At 44.7% G+C, this 12,413-nt stretch overlaps 1 protein-coding gene and 1 long non-coding RNA gene across 4 annotated transcripts in view; one reads left to right on the top strand and one right to left on the bottom strand.

Annotated features, from left to right (window-relative positions):
* The window catches only part of LOC134551040 (uncharacterized), a 65,402-nt gene extending 56,782 nt beyond the window's left edge, over positions 1–8,620 (top strand). For both annotated transcript variants that reach the window (XR_010080505.1, XR_010080504.1), the window contains exon 8: positions 5,503–8,620. This is a non-coding gene — a long non-coding RNA (uncharacterized LOC134551040). The remainder of the gene's footprint in view (positions 1–5,502) is intronic.
* The window catches only part of KCNC1 (potassium voltage-gated channel subfamily C member 1), a 105,773-nt gene extending 95,509 nt beyond the window's left edge, over positions 1–10,264 (bottom strand). For both annotated transcript variants that reach the window (XM_063398106.1, XM_063398107.1), the window contains exon 1: positions 9,683–10,264. In XM_063398106.1, coding sequence (XP_063254176.1) covers positions 9,683–10,252 — 570 coding nt within the window. In that variant the 5' untranslated portion in view covers positions 10,253–10,264. The remainder of the gene's footprint in view (positions 1–9,682) is intronic.
* Between the last annotated feature and the right edge of the window lie 2,149 nt (positions 10,265–12,413).

The raw sequence follows: 12,413 nt of genomic DNA, 5'->3' as shown, positions 1-12,413 counted from the left end.
ATTGTGCTAGCTACTGAAATAAACATATAGTAAGGGAGAGAGGAAAAAGTACAAAGCAAGAACTCTGAGAAATTTTGTTTTTCTATTTTGAAAATGACCTACTAAGATTAAACATCTTGCATGATTTCACATACAGTAAAATTCATAGAAAATGAGAGGGGCTGAAACATACCCAAATGACGTGCCATACTGAGCTAATAAAATGTGGTGTTTGTGTGCTTGTGCCCACTGCAAATGTTCATTTGCTGAGCTAAACGTGTGTGACCTGCCTTTGCACTACTGGCATGCTGCAGATGCTCCTGAGAGGATCCTTCCGAGCTAACACAGACAAGCAAGCACATCTTTGGTCAGATCTTCTAACAAATGCTCACTCCATAAACTGCATTAATTCAGTTGCTTGCACTCACTTGTCCCAATCTCAGGTTTGGGGGCTTTTTCACGGTTTTTGTTTTTTGCTTTCTAGTACATTTCCACCGTGTAGGTCTGTGTACTTATTGAGGACTTGTGGGAATGTTCTGAATTAAAGTTAAAAATCACCTAGTAAGAACAAAGGCTCACTCTGCTGTCCCAACCTAGATATCCTTTGAGAACAGTAAATGCACAGTTTTAAGCATTCCTATAGCTGATGGTAATATGGATAGAAAGATAGATTTGTGGTTTGGAGTTGAAGACTATAGAATTTTTACTGGATTTCAAACTTTTTATTTGCCTGTAGTCCATGCCACTGACACAGTGAAAACTGAGCTTCTTTGCTTAGTGGAGCAGGTTTTCCAAAAGATGCTTTCTTTAGAACAGTGAATGCACTTTTGCACTATTGATTTCCTGCTGCTTAGACATAACTAACATTTTAAGTAATCTATACAGTTTTGAAATTTACATTAGGTCTTTTAATAAAATCCCTAGCACCTCAGGGACTTCTTGGTAGGATAGACAGTGAACTCCTATCAACTGAACACTAAACAACAGAACACTAAATTTCAATACCACTGAAGCAAAATTCTGACCTAAGCTGATCTGCTACAGCCCCAAAACTAGAAAACCAACCACCAGCCCACAGCAGTTGCCTCAGTCTGGGTATTGGTTGAGCTACCACAGCAGTCAGGTTGTTCTTGGTTTGTCCTTACAAGCGCTTTACTGAAAAACCCTGAGTTAAAATCAGTTCTGCATTATGCGGGACACATTCCCAAGAAGTGCTAAGACGTACTGTCACTAGATTTCCTGCAGAACTCCACACTAGAAGCGAAGGGGAGATCCATGCTAAAAAGGGAAACGGGAATAGCACAATGTGGCTGAGATCATGTTGTGGTGTTTTTAGAGTAGAGATCAAAGGCTGCTGTGAAGGCAAGCCCTTTTGCATTGCGTGTTGTGGCAATTACACAATTGTCCTTGTCCTGAAAAATTTTACCTGAAATAGGTGTGCATGGGTCTCTGGTTGGATCCCACTAAAATCAGTGATAGTTGGGACCACGGCCCTACAAGGTGGGGTGGGATTTTAGTGATGGTCTGTTCGCTTCTTGCCTGTACCCTTTTCTGCTCTAGGACATGACCTCCCTTCTGCTGGAGGTGTAGGTGCTCATCATTTTAGAGACTTCTTCTTATTCATTTTGTTTTGAAGTCTGTTATCAAGTCTGAAGCATTCTGACTGAAGGTTTTAATTTAATTAATAACTGGATAAATCCCAGAACTGGCCCCCACCATCTATACCTGTCAATTGATCCGGTGTAATGAAGACTGCAAGAAGCCCAAACTGAAAAACAGAACAGGGGTATTGGAATGAATTTTCAAGGGAAATCTGCAGCCAAATTTCTTAGGTATGTTAAATGATAAGCAACCCAAGTTGACCAGATCTCTCTGTGTTTAAGAATATGTTTTTTGAGGGCAAATGTAGGCAGCAAGAGAAACTCTCCTGCAGTCAAAACAAGCAGTTTTTCAGTAACCGTTGATGTATCCCTGCGTACATTTAATTATTTTTATGAATGGGTAGGTGATCAAGGATATTCAAAAAAGAAGATCAATTTGGTTGTGCAGATGACAATGTTTGCTTTAATGTTTGTATTTGCCTCTGAAAATTATAAGACTTGGTAGCAATAGCATTTACCTTTTCTACTTAAAAACAAATAATCCATTGTACTGCTTCTTAAAAGGGACATTTTCTTCCAGGTTTTCAAGTGAAAAGACAGTATGATATTTTAAGCTATTTCTTGCAGTCACAACACCTCAGTGGTCCTGACCCAAGATTTTTCAAAGTAAATCTAGCAGTGCTGAGATTTACTGAAGCTCCTGAAGTATCAACAAAATTATGTAAGTGTGTGCCAGCAGCGTGTTCCTGTGTTGGTAGCTCATGTGCAGCACACACATTGCTGCCTGTCTGCAGTGCACTGAAACCTGAGATTTATTGCATTTACAAAAGGCCATTACAATGCAATTTTAACTTACTGTCATTAAAGTCTTACATCATAAGCAATCACTGCAGAAAGCCTTGGCCCACGATTTATTCATAATTTTTATTGCATGATTTATTAGCACCTCTGTTACATTTAATAAATCTTATCAGAAAGAAATTAAAATCAATTAGGGCCTGGTCCTTTCACCTTTACCCGTGTTGGGTGGTACCTTGTTCTCAGCCCGACGGAAACCGGGATATTCCTGGAGTAAGCTATCACTACAAGAGTAGGAGTGAAGACAGCAAAATCTGGTTACTTAGTGAGCACAGGAGAGAGATGTAAAAATTATTCTAGAAATGACAGCATTTGGTTTATATTCCAGGGGGAGGAGGTGGTTCTCCATGGATTCATAGATTTCTCTGATTTCATCCGATCCTACCGCTTCTGTGTACCATTTGGAGTGAATCACATATTTATGTAATTCAATATTCAGCAGGGAAAGCCAAGTCAGCCTTCTAAACTGTTCTTTCCTCAGATCAAATTCAGCATATAGTAACTGAGAAGCTAATTGTAAGACAATTGCAAAGATCTCAAAATGGCTTTTCTGTCAGTCTTATACCCCAAGAATGCACTGAAATTTCATAAGATCAACTTGTACAAAATGGAAACTCAGTTTTGCCATCTGCATTTGCATGAGAAAGAATTACGCACTTGATTATCAATTAGGGCCCAATTTTTCAGTCTGAATACCCCTGCTTGCCCTTTTTATTATGAAACACAGTGCTTGGATATGATTTAGTTGAACATTCATTGAAGTCATGTGGTTTAAAGGGGGATGTATTCTACAGTCCTTTGCAGTAAAAAATACCAATAAGATCATGATGAGCTTTGTCAGTATTGGAGCTCTATGTTTTGATGCAGTGTGCAGACTTTAAAAGATTATGAAAACATGTATTTGAATATGTATGCTCCTAATAAATTGCTAAGATCTATTGCACTTTAACGCTTTGGAATGGAAATATGCACCGTGTCTATTAAAAAAAAGCAGTACACAGCAATTAATTTACCCTAAACCATACTGCAGGAAAATTCATTTCTATCCTTGAAACTGGTGGTAATTTTGGCTGAGTTTCAATAACAGTAAGGCTGGGCCCTCTGTTGCTGATTTGCTAACATCTCTCCTTATGTTAAGAGAAAGGCAGTATGTACAGACTTTACTAAAGTACTACCATAAGTACACATGCATTTTTACAAATAAGAAAGACAAATACTGTTAAACGGTAGATTGCACAGCAGAAGGGAAGAACAAGATGGAAAAATAGTTTTCCTAGGTATAGTCTAATATACCACATTTCTGTGAGCAGTTCTAAAATAGAAATTTTATAATTGATCCACAGATCTTTTTATCCTTTGTCTCATGACAGAGAATTACCACTATTTTGTTGCCTTTTTTTTCCTAACCAAAAAATAGCAAATGTCAGGAGAAGGGCAAAGAAAATAACTGAAGGTACAAAGGGATGGATTAAACAGCGAAGGGACCAAATAGCTTTCTGAACCCAGCCACTAAACTCACATTGATTTCAGTGGTACCACGGTTACTTCTGCAGAAATATTTTGGGGTGGTTTAATTTTGAAGTCCTTCCTCATATGGAAATCCCACTCAGCATCGTAGGAGGTGGCAGCAATAGGAAGGCATATATATGTGTATGCATATGATGGTATGATCCATACAATCACAGCCTTGGCTAAATGAAGTAAATTTTGTAACCTAGAAACATTAAAATTACGTGAGATTAAAAAATTAAATTAAAATGGCAACAGATGCTGTTCTTTTTTAAGGTTTTAGAATAATAGAAATAAAATTGGAAACAGGCAAATAGATTTTAAAAAATGTCCTTGAATCCAAACTGCTTAGTCTGTACTAGGCAGCCATGGAATTGTCAGGTGGGTAACATCATCTCTCTCATCTCCTTGTGAGATTGTGACTTCAAAGAGATTGTAAGGTTTTCTGGGCAGACATCGTATCTTCCTGTGTGTTTCTGAACAGCTCTAACTGCTGAAGTCATGCTTCTGCATGGCTGTTCTGATATTTTTAATTTTTTTCTCTGTGTGTGCTTGGTAGTTTAAAAATGTATTACTTCTGAATTTGGACGCACAATTCCCAGGAGTTGCTTGTGTATCTGCTCCCACCATGACCAATTTGATAGGGCCTGGATGCGGGACCTGGAGCAGTGAGCACTTTCCAACTGGCATTGCAAAGGTTTTATTGGTCAGGATGCAGAGAAGACTACCATGCTCACGGGTGGGTTATATAAGGATTTGCAGTAGCATGTTACTTGATGGGAGAAAATAGGAATAAAATGGAATTTGAGGAACTATATTAATAATGAATGATAGAATGGTAGTTAATAGATGTCTGTAATTCCATTATACTACAAGTGCCAGGGAAACCTCATTTGATGTGGAAAGATTCTCATTTTTCCAGAGCTGTAATGCGGCGTGCAGTTAAAATTAGAGAGCCTTGTTAATTGCCAAAGTATATGGTGAGAATTCCTGCAGCCAGCTTCAGTGCAGGATTAGATATGCCTCTGCAGGAGACACTTCCCAGAAGGGCTCAAGGTGGGAGAGCAGCTCCACTGAGGCCTCTTTGAAGCTGTTGCTGAGGAGGGTAGAGGAAAGCGAGTGGGGCAGCTCTCATCCCCTGTGTCCCTGTCTGCTTGTGCTTGGTGCGAGTCCCCAGCCCATGTCTGTGGAGCGCTCCTGTGCCCAGCGTGTCCTGCATCACACATCTACGGAATAAGCTCCCCTTGTGAAGGATGAGGAGCATCTGCTCCCACTCCCTGATACCTGCCTCAATTCCTCAGCTAAGCCGTGCTGGCTGGGGGTGAGGAATGAGCAGAACCTAATCCTCAGGACAGTGTGGTTTTTCTATGGGAACCAGAATCCCATAAACCTTTTTATACACATGAGCCGTACTTTATCTAGAGAAAAAGCAGTTTAAATGAACACAGCAAGGTTGAAATGTTTTTGAATGTGCAAAAGAAAGATGGAAGAAATCCCTGGGGAATACCTTTTTCTCATCTCTTTACCACTATCCTTTTTCCTGTCTCCTTCTCAGTGTCAGAAACTCGTCCTTCAAAAGTCACCCACTGAGGAAAGCAGATTCTTCTGCAGGATGTGAAGAGGAGACATAAGGGAAGCATGAGTGAGAGTTTTACTTTTCCTCTTACAGATCAAAGCAGTACAGCATATGCCAGGATTGCAAGTCAAACTGTTGAGGACATTCCACAGGACCCTAACCAGCTTTTATTTAAAAACAGTAAAAATGTTGATTTGGAAGGACTACAGAAGCTTCCCTGAGAGTTCATGATGAAGCTTAATTGTCTAATTTGAATGTGAGCAGCAGCACAGAATCTCAGCTGAAAGCTCCTCGTTCCTAAACACTGAGTAACCCAAGGAATGTGAATTAACACAAACACAACCTTATCCTGCTGTGGAGGAGGAGGAGGAAGGGGAATAAATATGTTAGATACCTGCAGGCCAAGCTCCCCAGGAAGTCAGTGGGAGCTTTACTAGAGGAAGAACAGCATGACCAGACATAAGCATAAAGGAGAGAGGATGCCAAGAAAATATTTTCCAGGCTTGCATGTACTGACAGACCTATGAAGTCTACTAAGTGCAGAGGGCAGGAATTCTACTACAGTGTGACTCTGCTGCTTTAGCATAGCTTTCTGGCTGACTCTATTTCCCTCTTTGTGCCTAATTAGAAAAAATAAATTTACAAAATTGTCTGATGATGCAAAAAAGACAATTCTAATGAGCTTCAAAGAAACATCAGTTTAGGTGTGTGCAGTGATATTTAGCTGTCTAGACAGATGCTTTTGACAATCTTTCTGGATCCCTGATCTTTCCCATCACCTTTTCATTACTCTGTTCAGATCTCCAGTCACCAGACTTTGCTTCTGATATCCAAATGTGGATTCTTTAGGTTAAGGAGAAGTGTAATACCTGTTCATCTTACTAAGACAGGTGCCTAAGGCAGTTTGTCATTTGAAACAAACTATCTTTTCTTATTACAAATAGAGAATATGATGCAATTTTTGAAGTGTTTCCTCTTTTTAGAAAGAACTACATTATTAAGAAATTAGTGTGAAAAACCTTGAAATCAACTCAAATCAGCCACTATTGTTTTAACAAGTAACTGTTGACTGTATTGCACCTAAAGACAAATGATTAGTGACTAGGAGCTTTGCTTAATCAAAGTAAGTTAAGAAATAAACAAAATTTGCAGAGTTAGCTGATTTTGCCTGACATACACAAATGCACTTCCAGTCTTTCCTGGCTGTCTACAACGAGATCAGAAGTAATTTAGTATGAGTCAGGTGGAGGTGAAGCAAAACATCAAATGTACTTGTATTTGCAAGCAGTGTCCATCAAAATCCTCCAAGAATGGCTGGATTTGAGTAAATGCTGAGCTTTTCATAGACCGTTCCTAAACATCCACTGATCTAGCATACCAGATGCAGTCCAGAGAATCTTGCTTTATACAGATATGCAGATTTTCATTTAATCTTAATATTCAGAGACTGTATTCCTTTTACTTGCCCAAGTGTAACACTTACAATGGTTATGTAAACTGATGCTTACACTGAGATGCTATTTTGACATGCATTTTGGTGCTATATGTAAACATCAAAGGCATATAATAACCACCCTTAGTACAGATCCCAGTTCCATTTAGGATGAGAAAATTTTGTGATTTTTTCTTTGACAAAATGGTAATGTGAATTTAGATTTCTGCACAACTCAATTACCATTTGTAACTGAAAGCAGCGCACTCAGAAGTGAGGTAACAGTGGATTTGTTGCCTGACTCTACCAATGATTGCCTTAATATACCATTCACCTGTTAATGATGTTACCAATTATTTTACTATAAATTAGCTATTGTGAGCTTCAGGTCTTTTCGCAATGTCTGTGTTAGGTTACAGAGCATAAATCAAACTCCCATCTCTTTTTACACCCATAACCATAACGTATGGCTTTTATTAGGAAATGTTAAGTGTCTTATAATGTCTTCTTAATGGACAGTGTGTGCATGTGTTGATGAGGAAAGCCATCTTCCTTCATGCAAAATGTTAATGCATGTGGCCTACGTCTCCATAGATACAAGTTAAAGAATCATATTTAACTCAAGAAATATTCAGTGTACTCATATTTATCTGGTTTTAACAATCCTTTAAGGAAAAACAAGTTAGAAGTAAATTAGAAGTTGAATTCTAACAGGTATGCACAAGTGATTGTGAATAAATGGTACATCATCCACTCACCCCCCCCTCCCCCAACAAACCCAAATCATTTTATAAAACACCTATTGCTAAATGGAAATACCCTTAGAGAATTTATATCCAAGAATTCCAGCCTGTGCATCACAAAGACTCCTAATACTGGTTATAAATTTTTGTCCTTCTCCTAAAATATCATAATGCCTCCAAACAAAAGGATGTTTTAACCTCTGTATCCTTTTCATTGGGACAACATTATCCATTTGGCTTTCAAACCACTTCCCAAAATCTTGAACCAAGCACATTACTTTCACTTGAAATGTGTTTTACCGACAGATTTCTGGGTACCAGAGAGATCTGCTATTCAGATCGCCGGCTAACACTGGGCTTGATTAATGGAAGCCAAGCATTTTGAAGGATACCCTCCAGCCTTGTCTTTTCCTTTCCTTGTTCCCTTGGCAGAAATCAGGGATTTGAAAGCTGCAATACAACAGCATCATCTTTTCATCTTGTGGTAAATATTCTATTATTCCATTATCCTCAACGCTGTTTAAAGAAATTTATTTAGACTATGTACTCCTTTGTTCAGTGAGGAAGTCTCCAAATGGTTTGCAAACAAGAATCTTTAGAAATGCAGCAAGCTATAACTCCAGGCTCTGCTCCAGCTTTCCCCATTCATTCAGTTTGCAGCCCTGGTGTCTGCCTGCTGGAGATCTCTGCTCAGACCAAGTCTCTGGCAGCTGCTGTTCCAGCACCCATTCATACGTGGCCAACTCCCCTCTCCCTGCTCCTTGCATTCCCACTTCTCTTTCATCCATCCATCCATCCATCCATCCATCCATCCATCCATCCATCCATCCATCCATCCATCCAGTTTTCTCCCTAATCTGATCTCACTTCTTTGATCCTTCTCAGGAACACTGATCACCCTCCCCCACCAAAGCACCACTCATCCCTACCGAGGGCTGGCAGCAATTAAGCTGTAACAAAGGTACATTTAAGAGTAAAGCCTATGCCAACCAATTTCTTTATGAAGGCACTGTCCTCCATCTGTTTCCTTAGTTATCAAATTGACTGTCTTGGGAGTTAATCCTGCTGCTGTTCCTGAAGCAAATGTTTTCAGTACTTTTGATTTCAGGAACAGAATCAGGCCCTAATTAATGTAATTATCCTCATTGCATGAGGAGGTGCCTACTCGAAGGAGTTGGATGATTGTTACAGACTGTTTTTATCCACACCTATGCTGTGAACTGCACCAGTGTGCATTCCCTTTCCAAAACAACCGCAGGCACCAGGAGGGGAGGAGTTGTCCTTCAGTAGCAGGCAAGAAACCTGTCAAACACAGTGTCCCTTCTACATGAATGAAACCCTTTGCTCTGATTAATACTTTGCATTTCCCACAAGGGAAAAAGACACAGAGTGAGCAGCTGAATTACCCATTTCCAGAGAAGCATGTTCATAAATATTTAACTTGCTATGTATGAGAAAAGAGAAAGGCACTGATTCCCTTTCCAGTCCAGGCTGAAACTCTCCAAACCCCTGGTACCTCTGGGACTGCCTGCTCCCATAATCCTTTCTCCATCTCATAAAGAGGAGAGAGCCATTAGCTTGTAAGAGGGCTGAACAAGGTGTCTCTCTTTACTGGAGGATGTCTGACTGTAAAAATCTATGCATAGAGGGAAACTACCTGGTGTAATGGAGACCTCTGGCCCATGACTGGGACCCTGCTCCAAGCTGTTCTAGGAGTTTTAGGAGCCTATGGGAAAATAAGGGTCTCTGGAGGCCCACATCTGAGTACACAAGCTCAGGCCTTGATGTCTACTTGTTCCCCATGCATGGGGCCTGCTTGAGATCGTGGGTGACATCCCTGTAGACCCTGCATGATTTCTGTATGGCACACACATGGATGGCTGCCCTGCTCTGACAGCGGAGGAGAACCCTGGTGATGCTGGGAGGAAGTGGGACCGCAGGGAGGTTTGAGTGTTTTGATGAGGGTGCTGGTTGCATAGCTTACCCTTGCATATCTGGAGGAGTAGGGATCCTCAAAGAGTGCCCAGATGCGGGGCTGCCACCGTCTCCAGAAGCCCCCAGACCTGCCATCTGGGGAGTCACTAAGTGCTAGGCGTTTTGTCATCTCCAGTTCATCTTCACCATCACCAGAGTCTCCTGTGCCATCTATGTCTCCGTCCTCAGCACTGCTATCCAGAGGCGCCCCACCAAAGCTGTCCAGAGCCTCTTCGGCGTCGCGGTGCTGCCGGTAGGTCATCCAGCAGCAGGGCTCCACATCGGTCTCATCGATGCCCCAGAAGGCCAGCTCCTCCTCGTACAGGGGCCCGCACACGTCCGCGGGGCAGTGCAGCTTGCCAGTGCGGTAGTAATTCAGGATGTGGGCGAAGACGCCCGGGTGCCGGTCAAAGAAAAACTCATCCGTGCGAGGGTCATAGTCAAAGTGGCTGTGGGCATCGGGCTCAGCGATCCAGGCCAGCCGCGTGCCGGGCAGGGTGCGCAGGGTGCTGCGGTAAGTCTGGTGCCTAGTCCCTCCCACGTTGATCACAATGCGGTCGCTCTCGTCGCCCTGGCCCATCTCGTCTCTTATTAGGCATGTCGCAGATTCATCCAAGCAAGCACGGCAGGCAGCAAGCCCGTCAGGGGACGGCTGCTCGGCGGCAGTCGGTGCTTAAGCCGAGCCGCGCTCCGGGCCCGCGGGGGCGAGGGGCCCCGGCCAGCCCCGCTCCCCCGGGGCCGCTCCGAGGCGATGCCGGTGGCGGTGGCTCCCGGCGCTGCGCCGCCTCCGTCTGGAGTCAGACGCTCGGGGTCCGCGGCAGCTGCAGCCGCGGCGGAGGGGCAGGGGCAGGGGGGGCCATGCTCCGGGAGCGCGGGCGCTGCGGTGCCGGAGGGGGAGGGCCTTTCCCTGGTTGGACGTGGCCAAAAGCACAAAGGGAAAAAAAAAAAAAAAAAAAAAAAGGAAGGAAAAAAAAAAGGGGGGGGGGGGGGGGAGAAAAATCACGGCACCGGCGCTGCCCACAGGTGCGCGGAGCTGCGGGGCGCCGGTGGTGGCTGCAGCCCCCGCGGAGAACGCGGGGCTGTGCCCGCGCCCCTCCCGGCGCTGCGGGGCGGGGGGCGCCGCCGGTGCTGAAGGGACAGCGCCGCGCTCCCGCCGCCTCCGCCCCTGCGCCCGGCCGGCCCGGGTCGAGCGCTTGCCGGTGCGGGCGGCGGGACCCGCGGCGCTGCCGCTGCTCCTCCCGCCGCTCCTCCCGCCGCCGCTGCCGCTGCCGCCGCCGCTGCCGAGCCGCCCGGTGCAGCCCGCCCGCCGCCGGGCACCGCCGCGCAGGCGCCGCTCCCGCCCGGGCCCTGGCGCGGGCCGCGCCCCCCGCGCCCGCCGCGCCCCGCTCCCCCCGCGCTGCCGGGACCGGGTCCCGCTCCGGGCCCGCGGCCGCGGCGAGAGCGCCCCGCGGCCCGCGCACCGCCCCGCGGCCCCGCGGTGCTCACACCGGGGCCCCCTTCGGGAGCGGGGGGTGTCCCGGTGCTGCCCCTCGCTCGGCTCTCAGTGACCCTCTCGAGCACCACTGGCGTGAGTCACGGCTGTGCTCGTCCTGCCCGAACCGGACTGGCTGAAGGGCAGAACTGAAGATCTCCCCAGGCGTAAATTTCTTGCCTCACGAGCAAGGGTACCCAGCGTTGTCCCTTCCTATCACGTTGTGCTTTTACTTGGTCCCACACACCTACATCACTTTTCCCATCTTTCCCCACTGTTCTTTGGGGTTTTTTTTCTTAACACCTATGTTGGTAGGAAGTTGCAATTTGGGTTTGTGGTTTTTATTTTTTTTTATTCTCATTATTCACAAATAATGACGAGGAAAGTTTCAAAAACCCCTCAGTTCCTGTCTTGCAAGAAGCTTGAAGAACAGCAGGAAGGTGGTTGCATGGAAGGGAAGTAAGAGAGGTATGTAGATGTGTTCTGTGATTTGTTTTATTTGCTGCCAATGTCTCAGGAGGAATGGGCTCGTGGGAGAGGCTGGAGAGCTGAGCCTTTGTGGACTGACCATGGGAGGTCATGCCATGGTGAACGGATAGGATGGTGAAACATACTGTCAAAAGGTCCATGGTTAGGGAATGCTGATGGAGCATACAACACAGTATGGGACAACACGATACTCCACAGAAGATGGCAGACCAGGGGAATGCAGTTAGGGTGAACTTCAAAGTACGACACAAGTTCAGATGTGTGGGAACACCAGGTGAAGAACAAGTGGAAGGCTGTCAAGGAGCAATTGGTATGCTCAGGTTTGTGAGAGGAGGTGTTTGGTCAGCTGCAGCTTCCTTGCAAAGAGCGTTGCATGGTTGGGATGCAAAGAAGAAAACTTTGCAGTAGCTGTGGTGCGATATTCCAAAGAGGCCTAACCAGCAGTTTTGACTGTGAAAATGGTAACAGACTGCTCTTTAAGCTGGTGGGGTAGAAGGAGGGCCTGGGACCTGGTGCTATTTGTGTGAGACTCTTGGGAAAAGGGAGGGAAGACGGTAGGAATGGGAGCATGTTACTCGTATCAGCTATGAATGAGAAATGGGAAAGTGAGGCTAAATCAAGGCAACTCTGCACTTCAGCTAGCATAAACTGGTGAAAAATCTCTGGGAAGGGATGCCAGACAGCAACTTCAGCACTGGGACTGAACAGAGGCAGAAAGGTTGATGACAGAGGGAGAATATGAGAATCACAAGTACAGAAACACTATCTAAAATCCTTGAGA

The sequence above is a fragment of the Prinia subflava genome, chromosome 5 (assembly GCF_021018805.1).
Source record: "Prinia subflava isolate CZ2003 ecotype Zambia chromosome 5, Cam_Psub_1.2, whole genome shotgun sequence".
NCBI lineage: Eukaryota > Metazoa > Chordata > Aves > Passeriformes > Cisticolidae > Prinia > Prinia subflava.
Note: the sequence above shows the minus strand (reverse complement) of the source record. Positions and strands in the feature narration are given on the sequence as shown.